This window comes from Mrakia frigida (genome assembly GCF_051309035.1).
Source record: "Mrakia frigida strain ATCC 22029 unplaced genomic scaffold BDY24scaffold_45, whole genome shotgun sequence".
NCBI classification, from domain to species: domain Eukaryota; kingdom Fungi; phylum Basidiomycota; class Tremellomycetes; order Cystofilobasidiales; family Mrakiaceae; genus Mrakia; species Mrakia frigida.
In genome coordinates, this window is record NW_027481236.1 from 101,430 (window position 1) to 125,351 (window position 23,922).

The 23,922-nt window shown below is 54.8% G+C and overlaps 8 protein-coding genes across 8 annotated transcripts; 4 read left to right on the forward strand and 4 right to left on the reverse strand.

Annotated features, from left to right (window-relative positions):
* Nucleotides 1-81: 81 nt before the first annotated feature.
* On the forward strand, nucleotides 82-2,041 carry BDY24DRAFT_403367 (eukaryotic translation initiation factor 4E). The gene is made up of 7 exons (XM_076642358.1): nucleotides 82-432; nucleotides 512-592; nucleotides 716-816; nucleotides 887-950; nucleotides 1,027-1,140; nucleotides 1,240-1,578; nucleotides 1,744-2,041. The coding sequence occupies exons 1-7, from the start codon at nucleotides 145-147 to the stop codon at nucleotides 1,765-1,767; spliced, it is 1,011 nt and encodes a 336-aa protein (XP_076492576.1). The 5' UTR covers nucleotides 82-144; the 3' UTR covers nucleotides 1,768-2,041.
* A 668-nt stretch (nucleotides 2,042-2,709) lies between these two features.
* Nucleotides 2,710-4,744, reverse strand: MRP20 (mitochondrial 54S ribosomal protein uL23m MRP20). The gene is made up of 4 exons (XM_076642359.1): nucleotides 4,383-4,744; nucleotides 3,931-4,293; nucleotides 3,265-3,761; nucleotides 2,710-3,125 (listed from the first exon to the last, which is right to left on the reverse strand). Exons 1-4 carry the CDS (start codon nucleotides 4,647-4,649, stop codon nucleotides 3,011-3,013), a joined length of 1,242 nt encoding a protein of 413 aa, XP_076492577.1. The 5' UTR covers nucleotides 4,650-4,744; the 3' UTR covers nucleotides 2,710-3,010.
* On the forward strand, nucleotides 4,691-7,961 carry BDY24DRAFT_220006 (RNA-binding protein). The gene is made up of 10 exons (XM_076636558.1): nucleotides 4,691-5,138; nucleotides 5,506-5,648; nucleotides 5,732-5,836; nucleotides 5,905-5,970; nucleotides 6,058-6,126; nucleotides 6,207-6,331; nucleotides 6,413-6,443; nucleotides 6,524-7,085; nucleotides 7,206-7,250; nucleotides 7,370-7,961. The coding sequence occupies exons 1-10, from the start codon at nucleotides 4,823-4,825 to the stop codon at nucleotides 7,573-7,575; spliced, it is 1,668 nt and encodes a 555-aa protein (XP_076492578.1). The 5' UTR covers nucleotides 4,691-4,822; the 3' UTR covers nucleotides 7,576-7,961.
* A 572-nt stretch (nucleotides 7,962-8,533) lies between these two features.
* BDY24DRAFT_403371 (uncharacterized protein) lies at nucleotides 8,534-10,112 on the forward strand (the record flags this gene model as incomplete). The annotated part of the gene is made up of 6 exons (XM_076642360.1): nucleotides 8,534-8,663; nucleotides 8,749-9,013; nucleotides 9,116-9,225; nucleotides 9,358-9,679; nucleotides 9,758-9,813; nucleotides 9,909-10,112. Coding segments are annotated over 6 exons (962 nt in total), but the record flags the coding sequence as incomplete, so codon positions are not given.
* Nucleotides 10,113-10,341: 229 nt separating this feature from the next.
* On the reverse strand, nucleotides 10,342-11,846 carry BDY24DRAFT_436993 (bZIP transcription factor; the record flags this gene model as incomplete). Its single annotated transcript, XM_076644246.1, has 4 exons — nucleotides 11,749-11,846; nucleotides 10,702-11,616; nucleotides 10,486-10,591; nucleotides 10,342-10,396 (listed from the first exon to the last, which is right to left on the reverse strand). The coding sequence occupies exons 1-4, from the start codon at nucleotides 11,822-11,824 to the stop codon at nucleotides 10,342-10,344; spliced, it is 1,152 nt and encodes a 383-aa protein (XP_076492580.1). The 5' UTR covers nucleotides 11,825-11,846.
* Nucleotides 11,847-12,961: 1,115 nt separating this feature from the next.
* STT4 (1-phosphatidylinositol 4-kinase STT4) lies at nucleotides 12,962-21,327 on the reverse strand. Its single transcript, XM_076642361.1, has 30 exons — nucleotides 21,283-21,327; nucleotides 21,049-21,214; nucleotides 20,598-20,904; nucleotides 19,908-20,515; nucleotides 19,689-19,837; nucleotides 19,477-19,624; nucleotides 19,124-19,399; nucleotides 18,160-19,053; nucleotides 17,814-18,071; nucleotides 17,555-17,722; nucleotides 17,373-17,481; nucleotides 17,179-17,298; nucleotides 16,927-17,105; nucleotides 16,659-16,858; nucleotides 16,365-16,583; nucleotides 16,150-16,299; nucleotides 15,937-16,082; nucleotides 15,679-15,839; nucleotides 15,381-15,587; nucleotides 15,120-15,297; nucleotides 14,933-15,042; nucleotides 14,686-14,853; nucleotides 14,489-14,614; nucleotides 14,142-14,414; nucleotides 13,805-14,051; nucleotides 13,701-13,732; nucleotides 13,311-13,632; nucleotides 13,223-13,230; nucleotides 13,138-13,148; nucleotides 12,962-13,058 (listed from the first exon to the last, which is right to left on the reverse strand). Exons 1-30 carry the CDS (start codon nucleotides 21,288-21,290, stop codon nucleotides 13,040-13,042), a joined length of 5,967 nt encoding a protein of 1,988 aa, XP_076492581.1. The 5' UTR covers nucleotides 21,291-21,327; the 3' UTR covers nucleotides 12,962-13,039.
* A 57-nt stretch (nucleotides 21,328-21,384) lies between these two features.
* BDY24DRAFT_403374 (uncharacterized protein) lies at nucleotides 21,385-22,535 on the forward strand. Its single transcript, XM_076642362.1, has 2 exons — nucleotides 21,385-21,772; nucleotides 21,861-22,535. Exons 1-2 carry the CDS (start codon nucleotides 21,442-21,444, stop codon nucleotides 22,502-22,504), a joined length of 975 nt encoding a protein of 324 aa, XP_076492582.1. The 5' UTR covers nucleotides 21,385-21,441; the 3' UTR covers nucleotides 22,505-22,535.
* Nucleotides 22,536-22,810: 275 nt separating this feature from the next.
* BDY24DRAFT_418928 (GLTP domain-containing protein) lies at nucleotides 22,811-23,844 on the reverse strand (the record flags this gene model as incomplete). Its single annotated transcript, XM_076643908.1, has 7 exons — nucleotides 22,811-22,917; nucleotides 22,985-23,054; nucleotides 23,122-23,255; nucleotides 23,361-23,460; nucleotides 23,520-23,581; nucleotides 23,658-23,715; nucleotides 23,809-23,844. 7 exons carry the CDS (start codon nucleotides 23,842-23,844, stop codon nucleotides 22,811-22,813), a joined length of 567 nt encoding a protein of 188 aa, XP_076492583.1.
* Nucleotides 23,845-23,922: the final 78 nt, after the last annotated feature.

Here is a 23,922-nt window from a genome sequence, read left to right on the forward strand (position 1 = left end):
GAGGGAAGAATAATCGACTTGTCGGGAAGGAGGTGGGTGAGCTTTTCAAAGAGAGTCGAGCGACCTCCCCTTCCTTCCTCAACCCACGACCTCCCCTCCAACCCACCCCTCACCCCCCAAACCCACCTCCCCCTCTAGCTCAGCATGTCTACAGCCCCTGCTCCTACGACTCCTCCTCCAGCGGATACCACCCAAGAGGTCGAGGCTCCTGCTACGTCCGTCGAGGAAGAGACCTCTGGAGACGCTCCTCCCTCGGTCACGATGCCAGAGTCGTCCATCGCCGCCGCTCAGCTCGCTCTCAACCACGCTCTCGAGGCTGCTAGCATTGCTCCTGATGAGGAGGAGCTCCCAGCTGGAGCTAAGGAGGGGGATGTAGAGACCGACGGAGGACCCAAGACTGTTTTCGATGATGCTTCCTCTTTCAACGTCAAGGTCAGCCCTTCCTTCCTTCCCTCCTTTCGCTCGTTCGTTCGAGCCTCGTCTGACTTTTCGCTTTTCATGGACTATACAGCACCCCCTCTACTCTCCTTGGACTCTTTGGTACGAGTCGGCTGCCACCAAGAACCTTCCCAAGGCTGCTCCTGCTACTCCTGTTCGTTACCTCTCCCTCCTTCCCTTCCCTTCAGTTGAGCTTCGACTCTGCTCGCTTCCTCAGCACGAGCAGCGAAGCTCTTTCATCATCGACTCTAAGCTCATGTCATCTCTCTATTCACAGGCCGCTGGAGGTGCTCCTCCTGCTCCCAACCCTCACGCCGGAGGATGGATGGACAACGTCCGACCCGTCGTCTCCTTCAACAGCGTCGAGGAGTTCTGGGGGTGCGTCTTGAGCTCTACCTCCCTGTCTTGCGACTCGAGCTTACCTCTTTGTCCCTTTTCTACCGCTCAGCCTCAACAACAACATCGTTCCTCCTTCTCAGCTTCCTCCCAAAGCCAACTACTACCTCTTCAAGGTTCGTCTTCCTCAGCTTTCTCGAGGTTGTTTTCGAGCTCAAGCTGACCTTTGACGTTTGGGTCTTGATTTCATAGGAGAGCATCATCCCCGCCTGGGAGGATGACGCGAACCACGACGGAGGAAAGTGGTCGGTTCAGGTCCCCAAGGACAAGAGCAAGGCCAGCATCGATCAGATGTGGTTGTACACCGTTCGTTTCACCCCCCTCCCTCCCTCTTTTCCCGCGACCCCATCCTTTCCTCTGATCTCTCGACCTAACCTCTCTCTCCTACCTTTCCTCTCACTCCAGATGCTCGCCGCCATCGGAGAGACCTTCGAGACTCCCCTTCCCTCCGTCGACGGCTCCGAGGCCGCTCCCGCTCCTTCCTCCTTCACCTCCGACCTCATCACCGGTGTCATTCTCTCCACTCGACCTGCCTTCTACCGTCTCGCTATCTGGACCCGACACTCGCCGTCGAAGCCCGAGTCCGAGTTCGAGCAGGACGAGCTCGCAAAGAGGATCACCGCCGTTGGAAAGCACTTCAAGACGGCCGTTCTTGGATTCCAGGAGGACGATAGGTTGGGTGGAGGTTACCAGACGGAGGTTGAGTGGATCAAGCACTCGGATTCGGAGAAGAAGGACAAGAAGGTGAGTTTTTGGAGTGCACTTTGAGCTGAGAGAGGGAAGGAGGGAGAGCGGGAAGGGTCGTCGTGAGCTCGAGGTGTTCGAGGGACGAAAACAGGGTCTCTCAGATCAACCGGACGTACCAGACATCAGCTGACCTTTCTCTTCTCGTTCTTTCCTCTCCCATAGACCGTCAGGAAGATTATCGCTTGATTTTCTTACGCGTCTTTTCGTTCCTTCCCTTCGACTCCTTTGCTTTCCAATTCAAAACGCGACTCCAATCCCTGGTAGCTCGCTTCCCACTAGACCTTACCGTTGCATACCTTCTATCTCTACTCTAGTATCTCCTTCCCCATTCACCCTCCATCCGTCGTCGCATGCATCTCTCGCTCTCGTGTTTCGTTGCCACTCTCCCTCTTCGTCCAGCTTGCTTTTCTTCTTTCTTTCTCTCTTTTTCTTGGTAGCAGTATGAGCAGCCATTTTTGAACATGTTCGAGCGCATCTTGTTCTGCCTCGAACTGTGTGCGAACGAAGAAAATAAAATGCAACTCGAGGACGCGTCGAGACGCGTCGTGGTTCCTTGAGGTCTTCTTTCTTTCGTCGACTTCAAAAAGACTTCGACATCAGGCCCGATGTAATCGTCGTTAACCCTGCCGTTGAGGGATATCGGCACGGAAACTGTTCTGAGGGCTCCGACGACGCGTCGAGTTTGCTCTCTCTTCTCGATCTGCGACGCAGCGAATCCTCGTGCAAAGCATCAATCTCGTTCCTCCTTCCGCTAAACAAGCTCCACTGACATCAACTTTCTCATCCACTCCTCCAACTGGCTCATCTCCTCCCCAAGTAGCTCCTCGTCCTCTTTCCTGTAACCCTCAAGACCACCTTCAAATCGATCAGCTCCGTCATGTCCTTCACAACTCCACCATCGACCAAAAAACCCTTCAAATCGGTCTTCCTACGGAGTACCAACTTCATCGAGCGAGGAGCGAAGCGGAATTAGATTTCGAGGGCCTTCTTCTTCACCTGATCCTCGTCGTTGACCCTCCTTCTGGCCCAGACAGAACGTGACGAGGTCGATTTCCTCGTACCCTTGCTCGATGATCATGATGCTGAGCCGTTGACCGTCCAAAAGGACCCTTTCGAGATCGTCCCAACCCTCGAGGAAAGCCGTGTCCAGGTGGAAGAGAGCCGCATAGTCCCACGCAGGAGCTGTGGGTCTCTCTCTCTCTCTTGAACTCATTCTTCATTCTTCCTTCTTCCTTGAAGGCTCATGGCAAGGTGCTTCAGCACTTCAAGTTCATATCCCTTCCAATTATGGTCTTCTCTTTACCACGTCGGGGAGAATCTCGTCGTCTGCGAAAGTCCAAACTCGACGCGTCTCAGCCCATCTCTTTGTTCTTTCCTCCCCGAGAACGACACCACCCCGAGTGAGCTAGCGCAAGACCATACGTATCATCTACTCCTGCTGCTGCGAATCCTGCTGCCACCTCCTCTCCCTCTGGAAATGAGCCTGATCCCTCAGAGCCTGCTCTCGAAGGTCCCTTCGAGCAGCCGTCGCCTTGAGGATTTGGCTGCGAAAGAGAAGAGACGAACAAACGAAAAGGGCGGTCAGCGAGGTGCTCCTTTGCTCTCAAAAAGAAACAGAGAAGCGTAGAAGGGCTGAGAGGGAGAGAGCAGGAGAGGGGAAAAGGAAGAAAGAAGCCAACTCACTCGGTCCTCTTCGACGAATTCCTCGTCATGACACTCTTCTTCTCGTCCTTCCTCGCCAACATCTGCCTCTGCAAGTTATCCCTCCTCTGTCCAATCCCAAACTCAAACTCCTCCTGCTTGATCCTCAGCTCCTTCTCCTCCCCTTCCATCTCCTCGAGATCGTTCGGGTAATGGAACGGTTTCGTCAACCCCACCACCGCCCTCTTGTACGTCCTCTCCGAGTTCTTCCTGCTCCAACCTTTGACGGTTCGGAAGAGCTTCCCCTGTCGGATGTCGGTTCGGACGAAGGTGGTGTCGAGGTTGTAGAAGGCTTTGAGGTAGGAGCGGATGTCGGTTTTGGTGGTGGATTTGGGGACTCGGAAGGTGGCTTCGTAGGGGTTGTAGGGCTCCATTCCGATGGGGTGGCCTTGGGGACCTCGGATGAAGGCGGTTTGGTTACGAACGAGTTTGTAGACGATGTTAGGGAGGTAGATTCGCTTTCCAGTGACGGTGGTGGTCTTTGAGAGAGAGAAAGGAGAGGGAGGGAAGGGGAAGGTCAGCTTTGAGCTTCGATTGAAAGATCAACATGTCCTCGAAAAGCTTCCGAATTTCTCCAGCGACGAGTATACGATCTCAAGAACCCTATAGAGACCCGTCATACTCGAAGAACGAAACGCTAAAGCTCACCTTGTCTCCGTTCTCATCGACCTTGATCGTTTGACCTCTGATCCTCTCCCTGTACGCTACTCCTGCCCTCAGGAACTCCCTCTGGGACTCCCTGACGGCCTCTGGGGTGAGAGGGTTGGAGGGAAGCTTCCCACTCAACCTAGCCTTCCACCACATCTTGAGGGTTGTAGGAGGGAGGATGTCGAGATGTTCGCCTGGAGGGAGTTTGTCGAGCTTCTGAGCGATGCTCTTTCGGAGAGCGGTAGGGAGGGAGGAGAGATGGGCATTCTCGGCTGTGAAGGATCCGAGAGCGGGGATGGTTCGGTCCTTGACTCGACGAGTTTCCTTCCCAGGGATGACGAGGGGAGCGAAGACGTCCTCGAGCTGGAGGAGGAAGGAAGGAGAAAAGCGAGGTCAGCTTCGAGGTTCGCCATCTTTTTCCGACCCATCGCAGCAGGAATCTGAGTACTTACTTGATGAGGAAGACGAGTAGGCCACACGTAAGGAGGATATTTGGTTGTAGGGTGAGAGGATTCTGTTGGGTTATCGATCTCGGTCGAAGAGGAGGAGGAGGAGGAGGAGGTCGAAGGGAGGTCGCCCGTTGTTGAAGACTGGACGACGGAGGAAGACTCTCCTGCTGGAGGAGTGGTGGAGTAGGAGCAGGAAGGAGAAGAGGAAGCCTGAGCTGATACTGCTATGGACCTGAAGGAGCGCGAGAGAGCGAGAATGGACCGTGACATGGTGGTTGCTGAGCTCGTTGGAGGGAGAGAAGGGAGAGCTTGACTTTTCAGTTTGACTTCTCCCTCACACGCTCACGACCCATCCTCCTTCCTTCCTTCTTCCTCCCTTCCCTTTCCCTACAATCAATCAAACCCTTCCAACTCCCATCCTAGCGAACGAAAACAAAAAGCCTATGCAAGGACAGTACGGAGCCGCCGACAACGGTGCTTTCTCGTACGCTTCAGGAGCGTACAACCAACCACCCCCTCCTCCTCCTCAAGCTCAAGCAGCCCCTGCTCCTGCTCCAGCATGGCAGCCTCAACCTCCTTCAGCAGCAGGAGGCTACGGAGGAGGACCTCCTCCACCTCAACAGAACGGTGGTGGTTTCGGAGAGAGAGTTCCTCCTCCTCCGGGCTTCGGGATGGCAGGAGGTGGAGGAGGAGGAGGAGGAGGAGGAGGAGAGAATGAGTTCCAGGGAGAGGGAGGACACGAAAGAGGAGGTTTCATCAGTGAGTTAAGCATTTGTCTTGAGGCAAAGAGAGTAGAGAGTGAGAGACTCGGGGAAGAAGGGCTCTTCTTGTAGCAAAAAGCGAAGGAAGCTCGTCTCGTCGTCCTCCTTCTCCTCCCGTCCTTCCCCCATCGGCTCTCCAAACGAGAAAAAGTGAACGTCCCCTCTTCGATGAGTTAGGCAGCCTAGGACCTGCTTGAGAAACAGTAGCGAGGCAAAACGAGAAGAGTCTCTCTCTCTGGGAAGGATCGGGCCTGGTTCTGTTTTCAGTGCGTTTCTCGTGAAGCTCATCCGTTCTTCCTTCCTTCCTTCCTTCTTTTCCTCGTCTCTTTCCCGTTCGTTTGTCGTCGTTCGTTCTTTGCCAACAGATCGAGGTCGAGGAGGTTTCACCGGTGGTCGAGGAGGAGGTCGATTCGGAGTCACTCTCGAGGATCAAGAACACGAGAATCTCATCGAGCAACGAGTTCAACGAGAACGTCCGTGTAGAACACTCTTCATTCGAAACATCGCTGTTCGTTCATCTCCTCTCTCTTCTTCTTCTCGTGAGTCTGAGTTCCTGACCTGCTTCTCTCTTCGACGTCGGTGATTCCTTAGTACGACGCCAACTCGCAGGAGATCAAGCGTCAGTTCGAGGACTTTGGAGAGATCAAGACGTTCTTCGATCTCATCGCCAACCGAGGAATGATCTTCGTTACCTTCGTGAGTTTGCTCTCGAGGTCGCATTTGAGCTGGACCCTAGCTGACGAGCTTTCTCTTCTTCTTTATAGTTCGACGTTCGAGCTGCCGAGCAGGCTAAGGAGGGTCTTCAGGGAACTCAGATGGCGAACCGAGCTGTTCGTTCTCGTTCCCCTTCCTCTCTCTCGTCCTTCCCTTCTCTTTGCTTCGTTTGCTGACTCGCTCATCTCGCACTTTTCTAACAGATCGATGTCCATTACTCTCTTCCTCGAGCCGAAGAGGCTTCTCAAGTCTGTGACGCCGACAAGAACCAGGTTCGTTTGCTCGTCCTCCCTTGTCGCTCGAGACGCGTCCTCTGACTCTGCATTTTTCTTCTTTCAATTTGTTCAAACAGGGATCTCTTCGAGTCGCTCTCAAGGACTCGGCTTCCAACAAGCCCATCGACGACGCTGAGCTCAAGAAGGTGTTCTCCGCCGTCGGAGAGGTCAAGTTGATCAAGCCTCAGCCTGATAACCCCGAGTGCGTCTCGTCTCTCTTGCCGACTTCTCTCCGAGCTCTTCGCTCATCTTCTTCTACCTTTGATCTTCTCTTTGTCCACAGGGAACGAATTGTCGAGATGTACGACAGTCGAGTGCGTTCTCCTTTTCCCCTTCTAGTCGAGCGACGAACTCGAATTCTGACCTCCGTTCCCTTTCGTTTCCTCCTTCGCAGGCCGTCCGAAAAGCACACGATCGTCTGAGTCGCGAGGCCTTTCAAGATGGAACTCTCAACATTCGATACGAGTGGGACGTCCCTGCTGTGCCCCTTCCTGGAGGACCGTACGTCCTACTTCTCTCAGCCCTCTCCTTTCCTCGTCGCACCTCCTCCGCGTCTCGTTGGACTGACTCCGTTCTTTCCTTATCTCCTCCTTTCAGTCATCGAGGAGACGTCTACCCCCGAGGTCGAGGTCGAGGTGGTCGAGGACGAGGAGGACCTCCCTTCGGTGGCAACTTCGGTGGCGGAGGAGGACGGTGGGGAGGAAACGACGACGGAGGAGGGTTCCGAGGAGGTCGAGGCGGAGGAGACTTTGGTGGTGGTGGAGGAGGGTTCAACAACCGAGGTGGATACGGAGGCGGAGGAGGAAACAACCAGAACCAGTACGGAGGACCTCCTCCTCCTCAGGACGAGGATCGAGGAAGGATGGGAGGAGGAGGGTACAGAGGAGGAGGAAGGGATCGAAGTCGATCTCCTGGACGAGGTGGACCTCCTCAGCACGGGAGGTACGACAGTGGAGGTGGAGGGTACGATTCGAGACGAGGAAGGGATGATTACGGGTACGGGGGAGCTCCTGGAGGAGGAGGAGGGGGAGGGAGGGGAGGGTACGAGGGTGGTGCGGGAGGTGGGTACGGTGGAGATCGAGGGAGAGGGTACGAGCAGGAGTACAGGAGGGACGGACCTGGTGAGTGATTCGTTTTCTCAGTTTCATTGAGGAGTTAGGAAAGAGAAGGAAGATCGAATCGACGCGTCGAGGGCTGACTTTCGTTTTCGCGTCTTCGGTTTCTCGTCTCGTCTTCGCAGATCGTGGAAACTACGGTGGACCTCCTGCTCCCTACGGACAACAACAACAACAACAAGCTCCCGGACCTGGAGCTTACGGTCAGCAGCAGCAGCAACCTCCAGCTCCTTACGGACAGCAGCCTGGACCTGGTTACGGAGGACCTCCCGCTCCCGTTCGTTCTCCTCCCTTTTCCCTTCTTCTCCCGTCCTCTCTTCTCGAGTCCTAACCTCTTCCCTCGTCTTTCTTTCCTCTACAGCCTCCCGACGACCGTCTCGAACAAGCCAAGAAGGTCCAGCAGCTCCTCGCTTCCCTCCAAGGAGGAGGAGGAGGAGGATCCGCCGCTCCCACTCCTCCCCCAGCCTCAGCCAACGGAGCCAGCCCTTACCCCTACCCCAACCAGAACCAGAACCCATCCGCTTCGCCTTACAACCCCCCTTACGCTCCTCCTCCTCAGCAGCAAGCTCCCTACGGAGGATACCCAGCTTCCACTCCTTACGGCGCTCCTCCTCCTCCTCCAGGCGCCTACGGTGCTCCTCCTCCCAACCCAGCAGCTTACGGAGCTCCTCCCCCCGCTCCCGCAGCCTACGCCTACCCTACTGCTCCCCCTACGTCGGCTGCTCCTTTGAACGGGTCGGCTTACCCTCCTTACCTCTCGGCTCCTCCTCCTCCTCCTGGACCTTCCGCCGCTGCTGCTGCTGCTGGGGGACGATCGCCTTCGTCGGATCCTAGGATGGCTAGAGCTCCGGTTCCTGCTGCTCTCGTCGCTCCTGCTGCTGCTGCTGCTCCTGTGCCTGGGGGTGCCGCTGCTGCTCCTCAGGGAGGGGCTCAGGTCGCTCAGTTGTTGGCTTTGCTTGTGAGTGCCGGACGATCGTTTTTTGTCTTTCGAGGACATGTACTGACCTTGACTGTTTGCGCTTCGTTCCTTCTCTCCCAGGCGAGTCAGCAGAAGAAGTAAGGAAACGGACGGACGACGGAACGAAAGAACGCGCTGCTCTCGACGATGCGACGACGAACAGCCTGAATCTGCTTTGCTCAGCTCTTTTTTCTACTTGTGCTTCTTTCTCTTGTCAACTACGCTATGTTTACTTCTCTTTGTTCGTGGTATCTATCATTTTTTCTGCTTCTTTCTTTTCCCTCGAAAGTCGAGCTCGAATCGGTTCCTCCCTCCTCCTCCCTGCAAACGTCGATGGTGTCCTTCTCCCTCCCTCCTCGCCCGATCCTCTACGTGCTCCCGATCTCGTTCCTCTCTCTCGTTCTTCTCATCTACACTTTCTCCTCCTCCTCGTCGTCTTTGTCTTCAAGTCCAACCAACCTGTGCGTACCCTTTCTCAAGAACCAAAGTCTCAAAAACAAACGATTAAGTCGAAGCTCACACCTCTCCCTTCCCTTCCCTCTCCAGCCGTCCCTCGATCCACTCCCTCTCCTCTTCAACCTCTTCCTCCTTCACTCCCTCCCACCTCACGACCTACTTCATCACCGCCTCCTCCCGCGGAATCGGCCTCGAGATCGTCTCCCAACTCGCTCGAGATCAAAACGCGAGAGTCGTAGCGGCCGCGAGGGATCCAGAGGGGAGTCCAGCGTTGATGAAGTTGGTGAAAGGGGAGGAGTTTCAAGGCAGAATCAAGACGGTGACGTTAGATGTGACCAGTCAGCAGTCTATAGAGGTTAGTGAGCCATGAAGACGGGAGAACGCCGAGGGAAGGAGGTTGGAGGTCACCGTCGAGCTCACCCTTTTTTGTTTGTTTCTTGGGGGACGTTTGTATTAGGACATGCTGGTGCAAGTAGAAAAGATTGATTTCATACGAGACCAAGGAATCAACGTCTTGCTTCACGTAGCTGGTTTGATGAGTGGTGGCTTTGGTCTCGCTAGTCAGATGTAAGTCGACGAGCTCTCTCTCCGTTCTCTCTCCCTCTCCCTTCCGTCGTCCGCGTTCAAAGCCCTCCCTTGACTGACCTCCTCCTATAACACCCACGTTTTTTTTATTTTTCTTTTTCGTCTCAACCCAAGAACCCCGCAAGACCTCCACCTCGACACCGTCGTCAACTTCCACGCTCCGATCCTCCTCACCCAAGCTCTCTTTCCCCTCCTCTCCCGCCCACCCCCTTCCCCCTCGACCCTCCGAAAGATCTTCGTACTGTCCTCCATCTTGGGATCGATGGACTCCTTCGACGAGATGAAGGGCTACTCGGCAGCGTACTCGGCGACCAAGGTGGCCGTGGACATGTGGGTGAGGAAGCTCGCGTGGGAGTTGGACCATGCCGAGGAGGGGAGCGAGAGGAGGAACGAAGGCGGGTGGGTCGTGGGCAGTTTGCATCCTGGGTTTGTGCGGGTGAGTGATAGAGAACAAGGTTCTCGAGGGACGTCGGAGAGAGAGAGAGGAAGGCTGACTTCGTTTGTTGTTGATTAGACGGACATGACGAGCGGGAGAGGGGAGATCAATGTTCAGGAGAGTGCGAACGGGGTGTGAGTTTTCTTGTCCTCCTCCTTTCCTTTTCTCTCCCTCGCCTCTCGAGCTTTACGCTGATTGAACTCTTCGGTTGCTTGAAACGTAAACGCAGCCTCAAGACTCTAGCAGCAGTGAAGGAGGAGAACACAGGTCGGTTCTACGATTGGGAGGGGAGGGAGATGGGTTGGTGATCTCTGGCGACGCGTCGTTCGTGTCTTCGTCGTTTTCGTCTTCCTTTCGTTCGTTCGGTCGGTCACTCGGGTTTCGCCTTAGACCTCTTGGATACTAGTTCCCCTATTTATGTTTGCCTTCGCTACTTGTGGCTTTCAACGAGCTCGGGGAAAGAGGAAGACCGAGAGACGAGAGACAGAACGAAGTTGCGACGGAGAGAGAAACGTTCAGTGTCATCAACAGACATCAAAAACAAAGCAAAAGCACGAGAAGAGTCAATTATGTAACAGGCTAGTAAATCTATATAAAGCAAGTAAGTTTTTCGATCGTAAGTACAGCATCGACCGTCCGTCCGTTCGTTCGTTCGTCGTCGTTCAAACCGACCCTCCTCCGTTCTGAGCTTTTGTCAAGACCAGCTGTTTCAGCCATCTGCGGAGAAAAGCGAAAGAAAAGAGATAGTTTGAGCTTAGGTTCGAGAAAAAGGAGGGAGGGGAAAGGAAGGGAAGAGACCGACTCACTTGTTCTCACTCCTCAGCTCACCCGCTTCGACCTCGAGGTCCTGAACGCGTCCGTTGAGATCCGAGACGGTCCGAGTCAGGTTGATGGCTTTGGCTTTCTTCTTGGCTAGCAAAAAAAACGAACGGAACGAAAAACACGTCAAAGTCAGCAAAAAAAAGGACGGAGGCGAAAACGAAGATGAAGAGACGGACGCGACGAAAAAGACAAAAACGAACCTCTAAACCTCGCACTCGCCTCGGTATTCCTCCTCCTCTTATCCTCCTCCACCTCGTCAACCTCCCCGCCCTCCGTCGCGTCGTTCAACTCCACCTCCTGGATCGACCCCGTCGGAGAACTGGTACTCCTCGACTCCCTCGTTCTGGCTGGGCCGGCACTCGAAGTCGATCTCCCTCTCGACGGTCCCGTCGACGCCTTGGTGCTGGAGAAGGATTTAGCTCGTTTCGATGGAGCTGGAGGATGAGAGGAGGAGGGAAGGGAGTTGAACTGAGGATGAGGTGAAGTGGACGTCGACGACGCCGGAGTTGGATCGGGGGAGTTGAAGTGGAAGCTCGCTGGGAGGTTGAAAGCGGTTTGGTGGTGGAACTGAAGGGGGTGATGCATCGAATTGCTGTTGGTTTGGGAGAGGGAGAAGAGAGGAGGAGGAGGAGGAGGAGTGAAAGCCGTCGCGGGAGGAAAGAAAGTGTGGATGAACTGATCCATCGACGTTGAAGAGCCTGACGCGTTGGAGTTGTTTGGTTGCTGTTGTTGTTGAGAAGAGATGGGATAGTGGAGATGGAGGGAAGGGTCGTACACGGGTGGGAAGGCGATCTGGTGGGCTAGGGACATGGCGTGATGCTGGTTGGAGGAAGACGAGCTCGATGGCTGACGGGGATGGGGATCGACCAGACCGGAAGATGGATCGTTGCTGAAGCCGTGGGAGGAGGAGGATCCGTTTGGATGGCTCTCGGAGGGAGGGTGGAAGGAGGAGGAGGGTTGATTGCTGAGGGAGGAGACTGATGGGAGAGGCGGGGACGAGTGGTTGGAGGTCGACGAGTTGGAAAGGGCGTTGGTGAGAGCAGGGAGGGCTTGAGCGTTGGAGGAACCTAGGTTCGCTGAGACGCTCGAGATGAAAGCGAGCCAGTCGTTCTCGTCTGATTTGACCGAAGGAAGAAAAAAAAAGCACAGAAAAGGTAGGAGGAGGAGGAGGAGGGGAGAGAGTCAGCTACTCGGGCCCTCGTCGAAAAGAAAGCCACGCGATGCACGCGTCTCGTTTTCGCACTCACTCTTTTCCTGCTGAGCTGTAGGCTCGTGATGTTCCTGAAGTTTCTGCTCCTCGTTCATCCTTGTAGAGGTCTCCATAGAGAAGTCGATTGAAGGAGATGGTGGTTAGGCGAGGACGAAAGAGGGAAAAAACGACCCTTGTTGATTGGCGATCTTTCTGGATGAGGTGCTTTCACCCCCAGCTGACACGATCCTGGACGAGGGACAGACAGGGTATAGAGCGTGTTGAAACGTCGTAGACCCTTCCCTTCGAGATGCGGAAGAAAAAGACGGACTCTCTGAGTTTGGAAGATCAAGGGAAGGTGCTTGATGAGAGATAAGATCAAGTTATTCCAGAGGGAAAGATTTATCGGAATGAGACGCAGGCGATGCTGAAGAGGCGTTTCGGGGCCAAGCGCAATGAATCACCAAAAGTGGTCAAACGGAGGGAGGAACGCACGCCTTTTCTTTTTTCTGTTCCTTCCCTCCTCTCCTTTTTGGAAAGAGAGTCGGCGACTCAGCTCTCACCCGACTTGTATAGACGTTCAGCAGAGTCGTCTCAGGTCCTAGAGGCAGTCTTGGTCTCGACCAGGCTGACCTCTCTCTGCCTCTCTCTCTCGACTCCCTTCGAATCGAGAACCGAGCTCACCTCTTTCTTCCTTCCAGCCTCTCTTCCTTTGAGCTCAGACTGACCGTTTCTTCTTCTTTCGCCTCAGTCTACTCTCTCTCTTCTACCCTCGACCACCTTAGTTCAACCCGAACACGCTCGTTTCAACCCGAACCAGGCTAGCAAAAATTACGACCTCCTGAACTCGCTTCCCTTTCCTTTCCCTCCCACCAACCTTCGCCTCCCCCGCCGTCAGCCGCCTTCCTCTCTCTCCTCAAGCCTTCCAAGTCGGTCAACAACTCCTCCCTTTCTACCCCTACAACTCCCACCAGCGCTGCTTCCACCATCCCTCCCTCACCGATAACTTCGACTGGTTCGTCGTCGTCCGACTTCGAGAACGACGCTCCTCCGGTCTCTCCAGTCCATTCTTACAACAATCGTCGTCCCTCTCGCTCCCGCCTCTCCTCGCTCGACTCGACCCTCTCGTCCTCGCTCTCTCTCGTGTACTGCTGGTGGGAACTAACACTCCTAGTCAGGGAAGTTTTCAGCTTTGAGAAGGGTGGCCGCGACGAAAGAGCGGGATCAGGTCGAGAAGCTGTCGTTCGATTCTTCCTCTCTCCTTCTCGATGTTTCGTAAGGTCATAAATCTACGGAGAGACAAGCAAGCAGCAAAGGGTAAGAAACCTCCTCCTCGTGTTGGCCAGCGTTTATCCGGCGTAGGGAATACTGGAAGAAAGGAGAGACAAAGAACGAGGTCAGTTCAGACGCGTCGAAAGAAGAGACGCTCGAAGGATTTCGAACTCACCCGTTTTGGAGCTGAGAGTGAGGGAAAGAAGACGAGCGTTAGTAAGAGACTCCGGACTCCAGCTCGAAGGAATGAAGAGACTCACTCGTTGGACTGCAAAGAAAAGAAGGAAGAGTGGCAACTCGGTCAGCTCCCGTTCTCTCTCCCGCTCTCGAACTTCGACGAAAACTCACATTCGTCGTAGAAGGTACTCCTCTTGTTCTCGTGAGCGTTCTTGATGATCCCGACCATATACTCTGCAGCTCCCTTCTCGGTCAACCCAAGCTGAAATCGATCCCTGAGTCGTTTGATCGTCGGCTCTCCCTTGAACGAAGGAAGGCCCGTCTCGAGCATGAGGTGAACGGTGTCGACGAGCTGATCCGCGTGAGGTCGAATGGCGAGGAAAGCTTTGACGGTGAGCTCTTGGAAGATTCGGTAGCCTTGAGAGTCTCGACCTCCCATGAGGACGACCATCTCGTGGTTGAGCTTGAAGGAGTTGGGTTCGAATTTGACTCCCTGAGAGAACGAAGAGGGAAGGGAAGACGGTCAGAGAAGGTAGGGAAGAAAAAGGTGAAGATACGCACTCCTGGACCAATATCGAAGAGGAATCCGAAGTCTGAAAGGAACACGGAAGCGAGGTCAGAACGCAAGCGAGAGAGCAAAAAAGGAAGACGCGTCGAGAACTCACCGATGTGGACGATGTGCCCTTCTCCGTCGATCATGATGTTTCCGTTGTGACGATCCTTGATCTGCAGGATGTAGCAGGCGATCGAGTAGGCGGCCATACTCTGGATGAAGTTCATTCGAGCCTTCTGGAAGGGGATCGTGTCGACCGATCCGTACTTGTCGACGAAGAAGCTGAGGAGGTCGTTGACCTTGGCTCGTCCCATCTCGTCTCGAGAGGTAGCGTTGGGAACGACGTCGATGACTCCACACTGTATTCGATTAAGCACGGAAGAAACGAAAAGCGTCAGAGATCAGGTGGGACGAGAGACGGTGGAAGCGAGGAGGGAGAGAGGACGAACTCCTGGAGCGGTCGCAGTGACTCGGTAAGGGAAGAGGTAGAGAGCGAGTCCGATTCCCGAGAAGATGTTCTTGAACATGGCAATGATTTGAAGAGCGAGAACGTCCTGTCGACAATCGTCTCCGACCTTGAAGATGGCGGCTTGCCAGACGTCGTAGTGAGCCTTGTTTCCTTCCGCTTGATCCTCGTCCGTCTCGTTGATCACGTTGTCCTCGGCTGGCGATTCGACGACGATCAACTCCTTTCGAACCTTGAAGGTAGCCATGAAGGGAGCCTGGAGAGGAAGGAGAGGAAACAGAGTCAGCCAAAGAAGTCGTGATCTCGAGCGAAGGAGTGAGGAGGACGAACCTTGGCGTGAGATTGAAGAGGTCGACCTGACTTCTTGTCGATATCAACGACGACTCCGTCGGGGTTACTGGGCAGGTAAACTCCAGCATCGACGACAATCTTGGCCATCTCCTCGTCGATCTTCGCCTGCAAAGAGAAGAAGAAGGAAACGTCAGCTTTGAACGAGTCGCGTCGAAGAAAGGAGGTCTAAAACGAACCTTTTTCTCGGGCTTCGTCTTCTTGATGAAGGGCTTAAGCTTCCCAGAGATGTCGGTGACCTCGTTGAAGAAGGTGAATTCTCGGTCGTAGAAGGCTCGAGCTTCTCCAGAGAGCGAGGCGACCACTCGATCCACCATCCGGTCGAGCATCGGTTTCATGGGGTCGGGCTGGGAAGGAGGCGAGAAGAACGACGAGGTATCAGTCTTCGGTCGTCTGCTGAGACTCGAAGAGAGGAAGACAGCTCACCTCCGAAGCCGAATCGTCTTTGTAGGTGTTGGCCTTCATGTTCCAGATGATCTGATGGCAGAAGAGCTGAGAAACCTTGGAGGTCTCGAAGATGAATCGCTCGACGTAACCTGTGGGGAAAGGAAAGGAAGATGGAAAGTCAGCGGAGGGTTCGAACGCGTGGGAGAAGCCACTCGGGTTCGCTCACCAAGAGTGTCCGTTCGAAGAGCTTGCACGACTTGAGGGACGAAGAAGAACGTCAACTGGACGGGGTGTTGCTCGAGCACTCGCATGGCGTATTGGAGGACGACGGGGTTGTTGTCGAACCGAGGTTGGAAGTACGAAACGGCGGTGACCGGAGGAACAGCTGCCCAGAGGAGAAGCCACTGCAGGAGGGAGGTGCGGAGAAGAGTCAGTTCGGAAAGCAAGGAGAGGGAAAGAAGAAGCGAAAGCGAAAGCTTGCACAGACCTGCAGGTTCTTCTTCGAGCTGTGGTCGATTCGATCTCCGAGGAGGTAGTGAAGAGCTTCGGGAACGTCGATCACATCCTTGGGTCGAGAACGAACGAGGTTGGTGACCTCCTGAGTAACCACAGCGTTCTTGAGGCGCTCGACCATGTGGACTGCGACGGCAGGAGAGACAGCCCATGCGGTTCGAACTGCTTTGCCCCAAGGCTCCTGTGGAGATGGGAAAGAGAGAAAACGGGATGGGGAGTCAGTGGAAAGCTGGACTTGCGTCAGTAGAGACAACACGAGACGAGAAACTCACAGCTGAACGATCCGCTCCCTGAGGGTAGTTTCGGTTCGAAGTCACCTCTCCGAGGGTGTTCTGCCAGACCGAGAGTCGACTGATCTCGTTCTCGATGAGAAGCTGAAGGAGATGGAGTCGGTCTCCGTGCAGCTGGTTGTACTCTCGAAGGGACTTTCCACCTGCGAGAGCGAGAAACGAGACGCGATCAGTTCGAGGTTGAAGAAGGGGTCGCAACGCCGTCGAGGGAAGGAAGTAGAAAATCAGAGCTAGACTCACTCGGAAGCTTCCTCTCACTCGCCGAGGAACTGATGCTAGAGACGTGATCCTGGGCTCGGACTTTGTCGACGTGAAGAGCGACGAGGACCTCTCCGAGAAGCTTGATCTCGGCGTTGACTTGGTTTCGGTTGCTTCCGTACGACCACCTGTTCGAGCGAGGAGAGAACTTGTCAGAGGGAGAAGATGGGTACAGATAGAAGAGGAGAGACTCACTGAGGTCGAGCAGCGAACCAAGAGAAGGCGACGTCGAAGAGTCGATCTCGGAGCTTGAGTTCGAGAACAGCTTCGAGTCGACTGCTCTCGAGGACTTGAAGACCGAAGAGGACGAGACTGAATCGAGCTTCTCGAGCGAGAGGGTGGGTACTGGAAAGAACGACGACGCGTCAGAAAAGGTTTCCAAGCAGAGCAGAAGAGAAAGAGAAGCTCACCTCATGCTCGCAGCGGCGGTGGAAGATCGAAGGAGGAGCTGAATCAACGAGAGCATGAGTCCTGACTCCCTGATCTTGACGGCTTGGAATCGACTCGTGAGGATTTGAATGAGGAGGAGATGGGGAGCGAGGAGTCGTTGAGCGGCGGCGAGTCCCTTGTCCATGATTTCCTTGTTCGACGGCGAGTACTCGATGGGATGAACGAAGGGATCGGTGGTGCTGAAAGAGCAGGAAGAAATGAGACAGAAGTCAGCTCTTGTGCTTCGGATCGAGGGAGGAAAAGGAAGGACTCACTTCAAGGTCGTGCTGAATAATCCTTTGCGACTCTCGATGGTCCAAGTCCAACCAGCGACGACCTCGGAAAGCAGAGCCATCTCGAACTCAGGTCTCTCGCTAACGAGCCAAGTCCAAGCGTCCACTCCAGCAGCGACCGAGCGAGGAGAGAAAGCTCGGATGGGGATGGTGACGAGGAAGTGGAGGATGTCGTTGTCGAGCTGGAGAGGACGCAACGAAACAGTCAGCAAGAGGAAGAAAGATCGAGAAAGACAGGATCTGAGCTCACGTAGCCCGAAGAGATGAGAACGGCAGCAGCTCTGAAGAGAAGACGACGAAGGTCGGGGATGCTGAAAGTGCTGGTCTTGTCGTCGATAGCTTTGAGAGCAGTAGCCATCTGACCCTTGAGAGCGATGATTTCGGAGAAGGAAGACATGCTCGGCGAGTCCTGTTGGAGATCACGAAGACCTGCAAGGAGAAACGAAGGAAGAAGAGAGATTAGCGACGCGTCGTCTTGTCTGGAAAGAAGCTCGGAACTCACCTTGCTTGAGGATCAATCGGAAACCACTGTGCTCTCCTGCGAAGTAGTTCTTGGCTGCGAACTGACTAGCGAGAAGGTTGGCGTTGTCGGAAGCCCAGCCTCCTATGGCAGGCATGCTCGCTGAGAAGGAAGAAGAGATCTCGATCAGCGTCCGAGGAAGAGAAGCAGGCGAACAGGGTGAGACCAAGACTCACTCTCTTTCCTATCCGAAGAGCTGATGACCTTGGAGTAGTGAAGAGCCAGACCAGCTCCCATCTCGACGGAATCGGGAAGAAGGACGTCTCGAGACTCGGCGAGATAGCGCTGAAAGATCGAAGGGACAGCGGATCAGCCTCTAGATATCAGGATCAGATGACGGCTTGGAAAGGGAGCTCACCTGAAGGACCGTCTGGACCTCGATGGGAGCTCGAGCGATAGCACTCGTCAACCAAGCTCGAGCATAGTTCCCGAGCGTCGTCGTGATCTCGTTTCGAACGGTGAAGCTGTCGGAGAGCTGAAGCTTGATATCGACCCTCGTTGAGCTGTGCTCGTAGACCGGAGAGTACTGCGAGCATTGGACGAAGGATAGACGATCAGATTGAATCGAGACGAGACGAGAGGAGGAGGGCGAAGAAGGAGAGAAAGGTCGGGCTCACCTCGTCCGTGTACTGCTCCTCGCAACTGTTCCTCAAGATCGTCAAGACCTCGAGCAGGGAAAAGACGAGCTTGGCCTCGCACATCAACGACGGGAACTGAGCCATGAGGACGTTGAGGTACTGGAACGAGACGTCTCGGACCTTCTTGAAGCGATGGGTGCAGCCGATGAGGAGTTTTTGAAGCTCGTCCGAGATGGAGGGAGGGATGGAGTGAGCGAGAGCCTTCTTGGTGAGCTCGTCTCGGTAGACGGTGATGATCTGGAAGGCAAAAGGTGAGGAGGTCAAGGTCAGCGAGCAGAATTGCGAAGGAGAAGGAGAGTAAGGCGAAAGGAGGGTCGAAACAAACCTTCGTCGCAATCGAATCCAAAGGCTTGACGAGCACACTCTCGTTGATGCTCTCGTTGGAGAAGTAGGATAAGAGGAGCGACGGCCTTCCGAGCTTGGTTCTCATCCCTTCGACGGTGAGGATGGTCTGGAGGAGGGTGATCTGGGCGAGAGTGAACGTCTTGAACTCGTGCGCGTGTCCGGGGAGGGTCTCTGAGAGTTGAGCTCTCTGCCTAGCAATGACGACCGGCGAGAAGTCCTTCCTGAGGATCGAGTTGTACTCAAGATCACTCGAGACGTAGTCGTGAGCGGACTCGAGGACGAGAGCGGGCGTCTTGAAGGCGATTCGTTCCAGAGCGTTGAGATGCCAATCCTTGAGCGTTCGAGGGATTCCGAGGACGACGCAGATGAACCACATGTTTCGGAAGAGGGCGACGAGCTCGGGAGTAGGAGAGTGATGAGGATCGAAGGTGTCGTGAGCGAGAACGGCATCGATGGGGAGGAGGAGTCCAGCGAGTTGATCCGTGAGTTCCGAGACGACGACGTTGTCTTTGACGGGCCTTTTCGAGAGGTGTTCTCCTTCCCTCTTCCCAGCGGCGAGCATCTGGACGTTCGTTCCTCGATCGGCGAAGAGTTGGAGGAGCTCGACGAGGTAGGTGTCGCAGAAATCGTCTTCTCGGTTCTTGAGTTCTCTTCCGAGACGCGTCTGAGCTTCGAGGACGGCTGAGCTGGAGTGAGAAGGATCCTCTGGGTTGGACGACCGGCTGATGGAAGAAAGAGCCTTGATGACGTCGATGAAGTCCAATCGGGGAGCGATGAGAGCGAGAGGAACGAGGTTGACGACGATGATGGCCTCGGTGTGCGGGTCGGCTCCTCGAAGACGTTGGAGGAGCATGGAGATGGTGACGTGGGTGACCTGAAAGAGAGAAAAGTGTGTCAGTCTTTTAGAGACTTTTCGAGAGGAACGGACGCGATGGAGAGCTCACCTCCGACTGCTTGAACTCCATGGCGAGTCGAGTGACGACGGCGATGGTGGACGCGTTGATCTTGCGCTTCTGCTCGTCCGTTCTGGTTCCGATGAAGGTTCCTCCGGCAGTGGTGTGAACGGTCATCGTTTCGAGGTGGTCCTCCTCTCGCTGAAGAGCGGATCGAACCGATCTGGCGCGTCCAGGGCCTGACGTGTCCTTGTTCGACGACGACGAGGTGAGGTAGTTGAGAAGACTGTACATCGTCGAGCTGATGAGATCGTCTCCTTCGGCAGTCTGAACGACCATAGGTATCAATTTCGTCAGCGGCGGTTCTTGGAGAGGAGAAGAAGGAGAAGAGGGAGCGATCTCACCTTGATGCAGACGGCGAGACATCGAGCAGCGGCGACAAGAACTCTGGATCCTTCGAGGGAGGTGCTGTGGTCGACATCAAAGATCTGGAGAGGAGCAGCGACGAATCGACGAAGGTGAAGAGCCATGGGATGGGCGAGAGACGGGAAGCTGGCGAGAGGATCGAGAGTCAGCTCCGTACTTCAACTCTGTTTGGGACCTTCGAAGGACTCACTTGTGAACTAGGATGATCAGAGACTGCAAAGCTGCTTCCTGAACCATAGCGTCGAAGATGGGCGCGTTCTCCGAGAGAAGGATCTTGATTCGAGAGAGGAGCGACGCGTCCGGGTGACCGAGAGCGACCGAGCAGAGAGTGGCGAGTTTCTGCACGAGAAGACGGCAATATTATCAGCGTCAGACCAAGGGTTTACAAGAAGGTGAGACATAGACTGACCAAGCTCTCGCTGACGACCTCGTACGGGTAGAGATCGACAGAGGGTTCCGACCTCAACGTCTGAACCGTGCTCGACATGTCGGCGAACGATCGTAACGCCGTTCCCATGATTTCCGTCAAAGCCTCCTTATCACTTCCTTCGACCTCTCCTTCCAAACCCTCGGCTGCTCCACGCAGCAAGACCGCCCAAGCAGCGTTCGAAGCCTCAGCTCCCTCTCCTGAATCGTTCCCGAGTGGAACGACCTTTGTCCTGATCATCTCGGCGGGAACGAGGATCTGAGCGAGCATGGTGCACTGCATCTCCAATCCAGCGCAGATGAGGAGGTTTCCTGAGAGGGGACGATCGTTGAATCGGTATTTGGCGAGGAGGGTGTGGGCGTAAGGGAGGGAGGAACGAGTCGAGTCTTCCGGGTCGGCCTGGGGTGGGAAGAAGGAGGAAGGGTCGAGGAGGAGTTGGTTGAGACGCTCGATAGTCTTGGGGGCGATGAGAGTGCTGATGCTCGAAGCGAGACGCGTGAAGGAGGAGAGGGTGAAGGGATGGGCGATGGAGGTGAGGGATCGGTAGAGGCCGTTGAAGATGGGCATGGAATGAATGATAACGTCGATGGCTGTGGGAGACAAGTAGACGAGGTAGTCAGCTCCCTACTGGAGATACTGTTCAAAATCAGGAACAGCAGAGAGAAGACTCACGTTCTCCCTCGTCGATCCTCTTGCCCAAAGCCGTCGTGAACGCTCCGACCTCCTCGAGCACCTTTCCTGTGACGGTTTGATCCTTGAGCTCTCCCGAGACCTTGAGGAGAGCCCCTAGAACTCCGTAAGTGAGCTGATCTGGGAGAGGCCATTCCGTCCAACCTAGACCGAGCTCGAAGTCGGTCGAAGGGATGTCCCCGAGGAGGTCGAGGAGGAGGTCGACGTTGTTGGACGTTCGAGGGTGAGAGGGAGGGAGGTGAGAGCAGAAGGTCGAGAAGGAGATGTTGACGTGGGTGAGGGCAGAAGACTACGAAGTTTATGGGACAAGAGCAAGTCAGCTTTGGCAGAGGAAGCGAAGGAGGGAGGGACGAGAGGAGGAAGGAAGGGAGGATGACGGTGAGCTCGAAGGGAAGGGAGAAAGAAAAGCTCTTCTTCTCGCTTCAAAACTCACCATGACTTCTTTCTCGTCATCCATGAGATCTGCTCCGTTATCGAGCTCATCCTGAACCTTCTTTGAGAGATCGTCTGCTGCTTTGACGGATGAAGCGTGGGAGGAAGTTGAAGCGAGGTTGCGAGCGAGATCGTTGAGGATCAGAGAGTGAACAGGGAGGTCGAGGCTACAAAAGGACGGAAGGAAGGTCAGTCTGCGTCTGTAGATTCGGAAGAGTATGAAGAGAGTTCTCACAAGTCCATCTCGAAGAAAAGTACGATTCCGTAGCTCGAAGCAAGGAGGCGGTATGGGAGAAAGACAGGGACGGAGGCTCGAAACGCGATCTGCCTCCCGACTCCCATCGCCACCTGCCTCAGGTCCTCTCCTTCCTTCTTTCCCTGTTTTCTTCCCCTCATGCCTACTTCTCGATCCCTTCTATCGCTCAACGAAGACGTCCTGCGAGAGATCCTCGCCCATCTCCTCCTCGACACTCCTCGAACCTCCCGCCGTACGGCCATCCTTCGAACCTGCTCGCTCCTTCACGGTCTAGGATTTCCCTTTCTCTACAGAGTCGTCGACCTCCAAGGGACGATCAGCAGGCGTGTATTGATTCAACAGTGGAAGCATCTGTTTGGTCCAGGAGGTCTCTTGACGGAGGGTGGGAGGTCGAAGAAGCTGCGAAGTTTCGTTCATGAGCTGAGGTTGGGAGGGAGCCTCGACGGCAAATCTGTAGGAAGCCAGATGGGTGCGTCTTTCTCTCTTACACAACTGTTCTTTATCATTCTCGGTGACCACTTCTGACCGAGCTCTGTATGTTTTCGGTTCAACAACAGAGAGCCGCGACCTCAAACTCCAGAAGTTCAACCTGCCCAAATGCTCCTCCCTCTCCCTCTCCCTCGGAGAGTTCAACATCTCCTCCTACTCGGCTTCTCTCATCTCCCTACTACCCCTCAAGAAGCTCCGAGCTCACTTCGGTACGGCATCAGGATCAGCGCACCTCTCCACGCTCGTACTATGGAACCCGCTCAGCGAGAGGATCGTTGACACCGACTCCCAACCCCCTAGCTGGAGCAACCTCCATACCGTCGTGTTCGACACCGTCTGGCTCGATCGCACGTATCGAGGTCATGAGAACATAGGTCACGAAGTCTCCCTCGCGTATTGGTCGTTTGAGGTCCTCGTCTTCGAACTGGATCCTTCGGCAGGTGTCGACGAGATCGAAATCGTGTCGGAAGCCTTCTTGAGTCCGTGTTCGAAGCCGAAGTCAAAGGCGAAGGAGGAGGGATTCTTGAGGGATACGCGAAGGATCGAGTTTAGGCTCAGTGGAGAGTATGCTGGTCTGTTTGAGGAGGTGTTCAGGAGGAGGTTGGAGGAGAAGACAGGGTTGACGATGTTCGAGAAAAGGATTGCTTCGTTGATAGTTTTCGTCGAGGAGGATGGAAAGGAGAGGAGGTTGGTTGAAGAGGTTCAGCAGTAGCTTGTTTGGGATGGGATGAAGTCACTTGGAACTCGTCGAAAAGGAAAGAGTGGCGATATCAGAATCCGTTCGACGCGACTTTCGAGTCCGCTCGCCGAAGCCTCGCCCCCAGCGAATCTCAGAGAACCAAAAGTCAGCTCAACTCGGCAGAAGGTAAATGCAGATGCTCCAAGGCACTGAGGAGAGCTGAGACGAGCTGAAGTCTCTCGCGGTCGAGCCGTCTTTTTTCCTCAAGCGTTGAAGACGTGATAAATAGAAACCCCAAAAGGACCAGCCACATTTCCCCATATGCAAATATTAACTCCTCTACTTCTTCTCAAGACCGCTCGCCCAGTTTCCAGCAGCGAAGAACGCTTCGAGCTCTCCGACAACGCGCTCGAGTCCTCCCGTGTAGGCGTCGAGCTCTCCCTCCACTGTTCCAACCCGACAACGAAGGTCAGCTCGTCCTCGAGAACACCAAGAGCTAAAGAGATAACTCACACTGAGATCTATCTGCTGATCCGACCTGAGCGTAGAAGTCAGCCTTCGAGGGCGTTGTCTTGAGCGCAACCTGAAAGGGAAAAGAGTCAGCTCGAGCGAGCGACGAGCAGAAAGCAAAGAGAGGAAAGAATCCTCACTCCAACAAGGTTCTTGACTACGAATCCATGGTGCTGCTTCAGTGTGCTCTCGTACGACCTCTTGAACGAGTCCTTGAGCTCCTCCTTGGGGGTCGAGAGAAAAGCGGAACCCATCGGCGAGAAAACGAAGGTTCCTGTTTGTGACGCGAAGAGAGCGAGTCAGTAAGAGACACAGGTGCGACAGAAGATAGTATAGCAAGGTACGAACCACATGAGAAGAAGAAGTCCTTGAGAAGCACCTCGGTTGTCTGCGGGTTCCCCTGGGTTCCCTTCGTTCGCGACGAGAGATTGGAGAGTCGCAGCTTTGGATCCGACGGTCGTCAACTCCTCCAGAACAATCTGAGAGAGAAAGGAAGATTAGTACGGGACAAGGATGGAGGACTTGGAGATGGACGAACATCATTCGAAGCTTGCAGTCCCTTCTTGAAGGTGGAGAAGGCCGGCCCCTTCAGCGTAACCTCTGAGGGAGAGAAGTCGAGAGTACAGTCGAGAGTCAGTCGAGGCTTCAACGATCGACAGAAGTATATTCAGCTCACCAAGAAACTTCACAAGTCCTGCCGAGGCAGCAAGGAACTGCTGGGTGTCGATTCCTCCCTGGGCAGAAACGGCCTCGAAGGTCTGGAACGAGCAGTCAGTCGATGGTCCGAGATCGCAAAAGAGCGCGTACGGAGCGATAGGTTTGCTCACGAGAGGGAGAGTAGAGAAAATGTTGACGGCGGTCATGGTGGATGATGATGGTTGGAGGGATCTCTCTTTGTTGAGCTTCCACTTTTGGAGGGGATCAGCGATCGAGGTTCGAGC

Coding starts and splice junctions, on each gene's coding strand:
- MRP20 (XM_076642359.1), bottom strand. CDS start 4,649: ATGTCACGGTCCATTCTCGCTCTCTCGCGCTCCTTCAGGTCCATAGCA. Junction 4,294..4,382: donor CTACTCGTCTTCCTCATCAA/GTAAGTACTCAG, acceptor TTCCTCCTCCAG/CTCGAGGACGTCTTCGCTCC. Junction 3,762..3,930: donor TCGATGAGAACGGAGACAAG/GTGAGCTTTAGC, acceptor TCTCTCTCAAAG/ACCACCACCGTCACTGGAAA.
- BDY24DRAFT_403374 (XM_076642362.1), top strand. CDS start 21,442: ATGCCTACTTCTCGATCCCTTCTATCGCTCAACGAAGACGTCCTGCGA. Junction 21,773..21,860: donor ATCTGTAGGAAGCCAGATGG/GTGCGTCTTTCT, acceptor GTTCAACAACAG/AGAGCCGCGACCTCAAACTC.
- STT4 (XM_076642361.1), bottom strand. Junction 15,588..15,678: donor AGGGAGCGGATCGTTCAGCT/GTGAGTTTCTCG, acceptor CCATCTCCACAG/GAGCCTTGGGGCAAAGCAGT. Junction 14,615..14,685: donor AGACGAAGCCCGAGAAAAAG/GTTCGTTTTAGA, acceptor TTCTCTTTGCAG/GCGAAGATCGACGAGGAGAT.
- BDY24DRAFT_403367 (XM_076642358.1), top strand. CDS start 145: ATGTCTACAGCCCCTGCTCCTACGACTCCTCCTCCAGCGGATACCACC. Junction 817..886: donor AGCGTCGAGGAGTTCTGGGG/GTGCGTCTTGAG, acceptor TCTACCGCTCAG/CCTCAACAACAACATCGTTC. Junction 951..1,026: donor CCAACTACTACCTCTTCAAG/GTTCGTCTTCCT, acceptor TTGATTTCATAG/GAGAGCATCATCCCCGCCTG.
- BDY24DRAFT_220006 (XM_076636558.1), top strand. CDS start 4,823: ATGCAAGGACAGTACGGAGCCGCCGACAACGGTGCTTTCTCGTACGCT. Junction 5,139..5,505: donor CGAAAGAGGAGGTTTCATCA/GTGAGTTAAGCA, acceptor CTTTGCCAACAG/ATCGAGGTCGAGGAGGTTTC. Junction 7,251..7,369: donor GTACAGGAGGGACGGACCTG/GTGAGTGATTCG, acceptor TCGTCTTCGCAG/ATCGTGGAAACTACGGTGGA.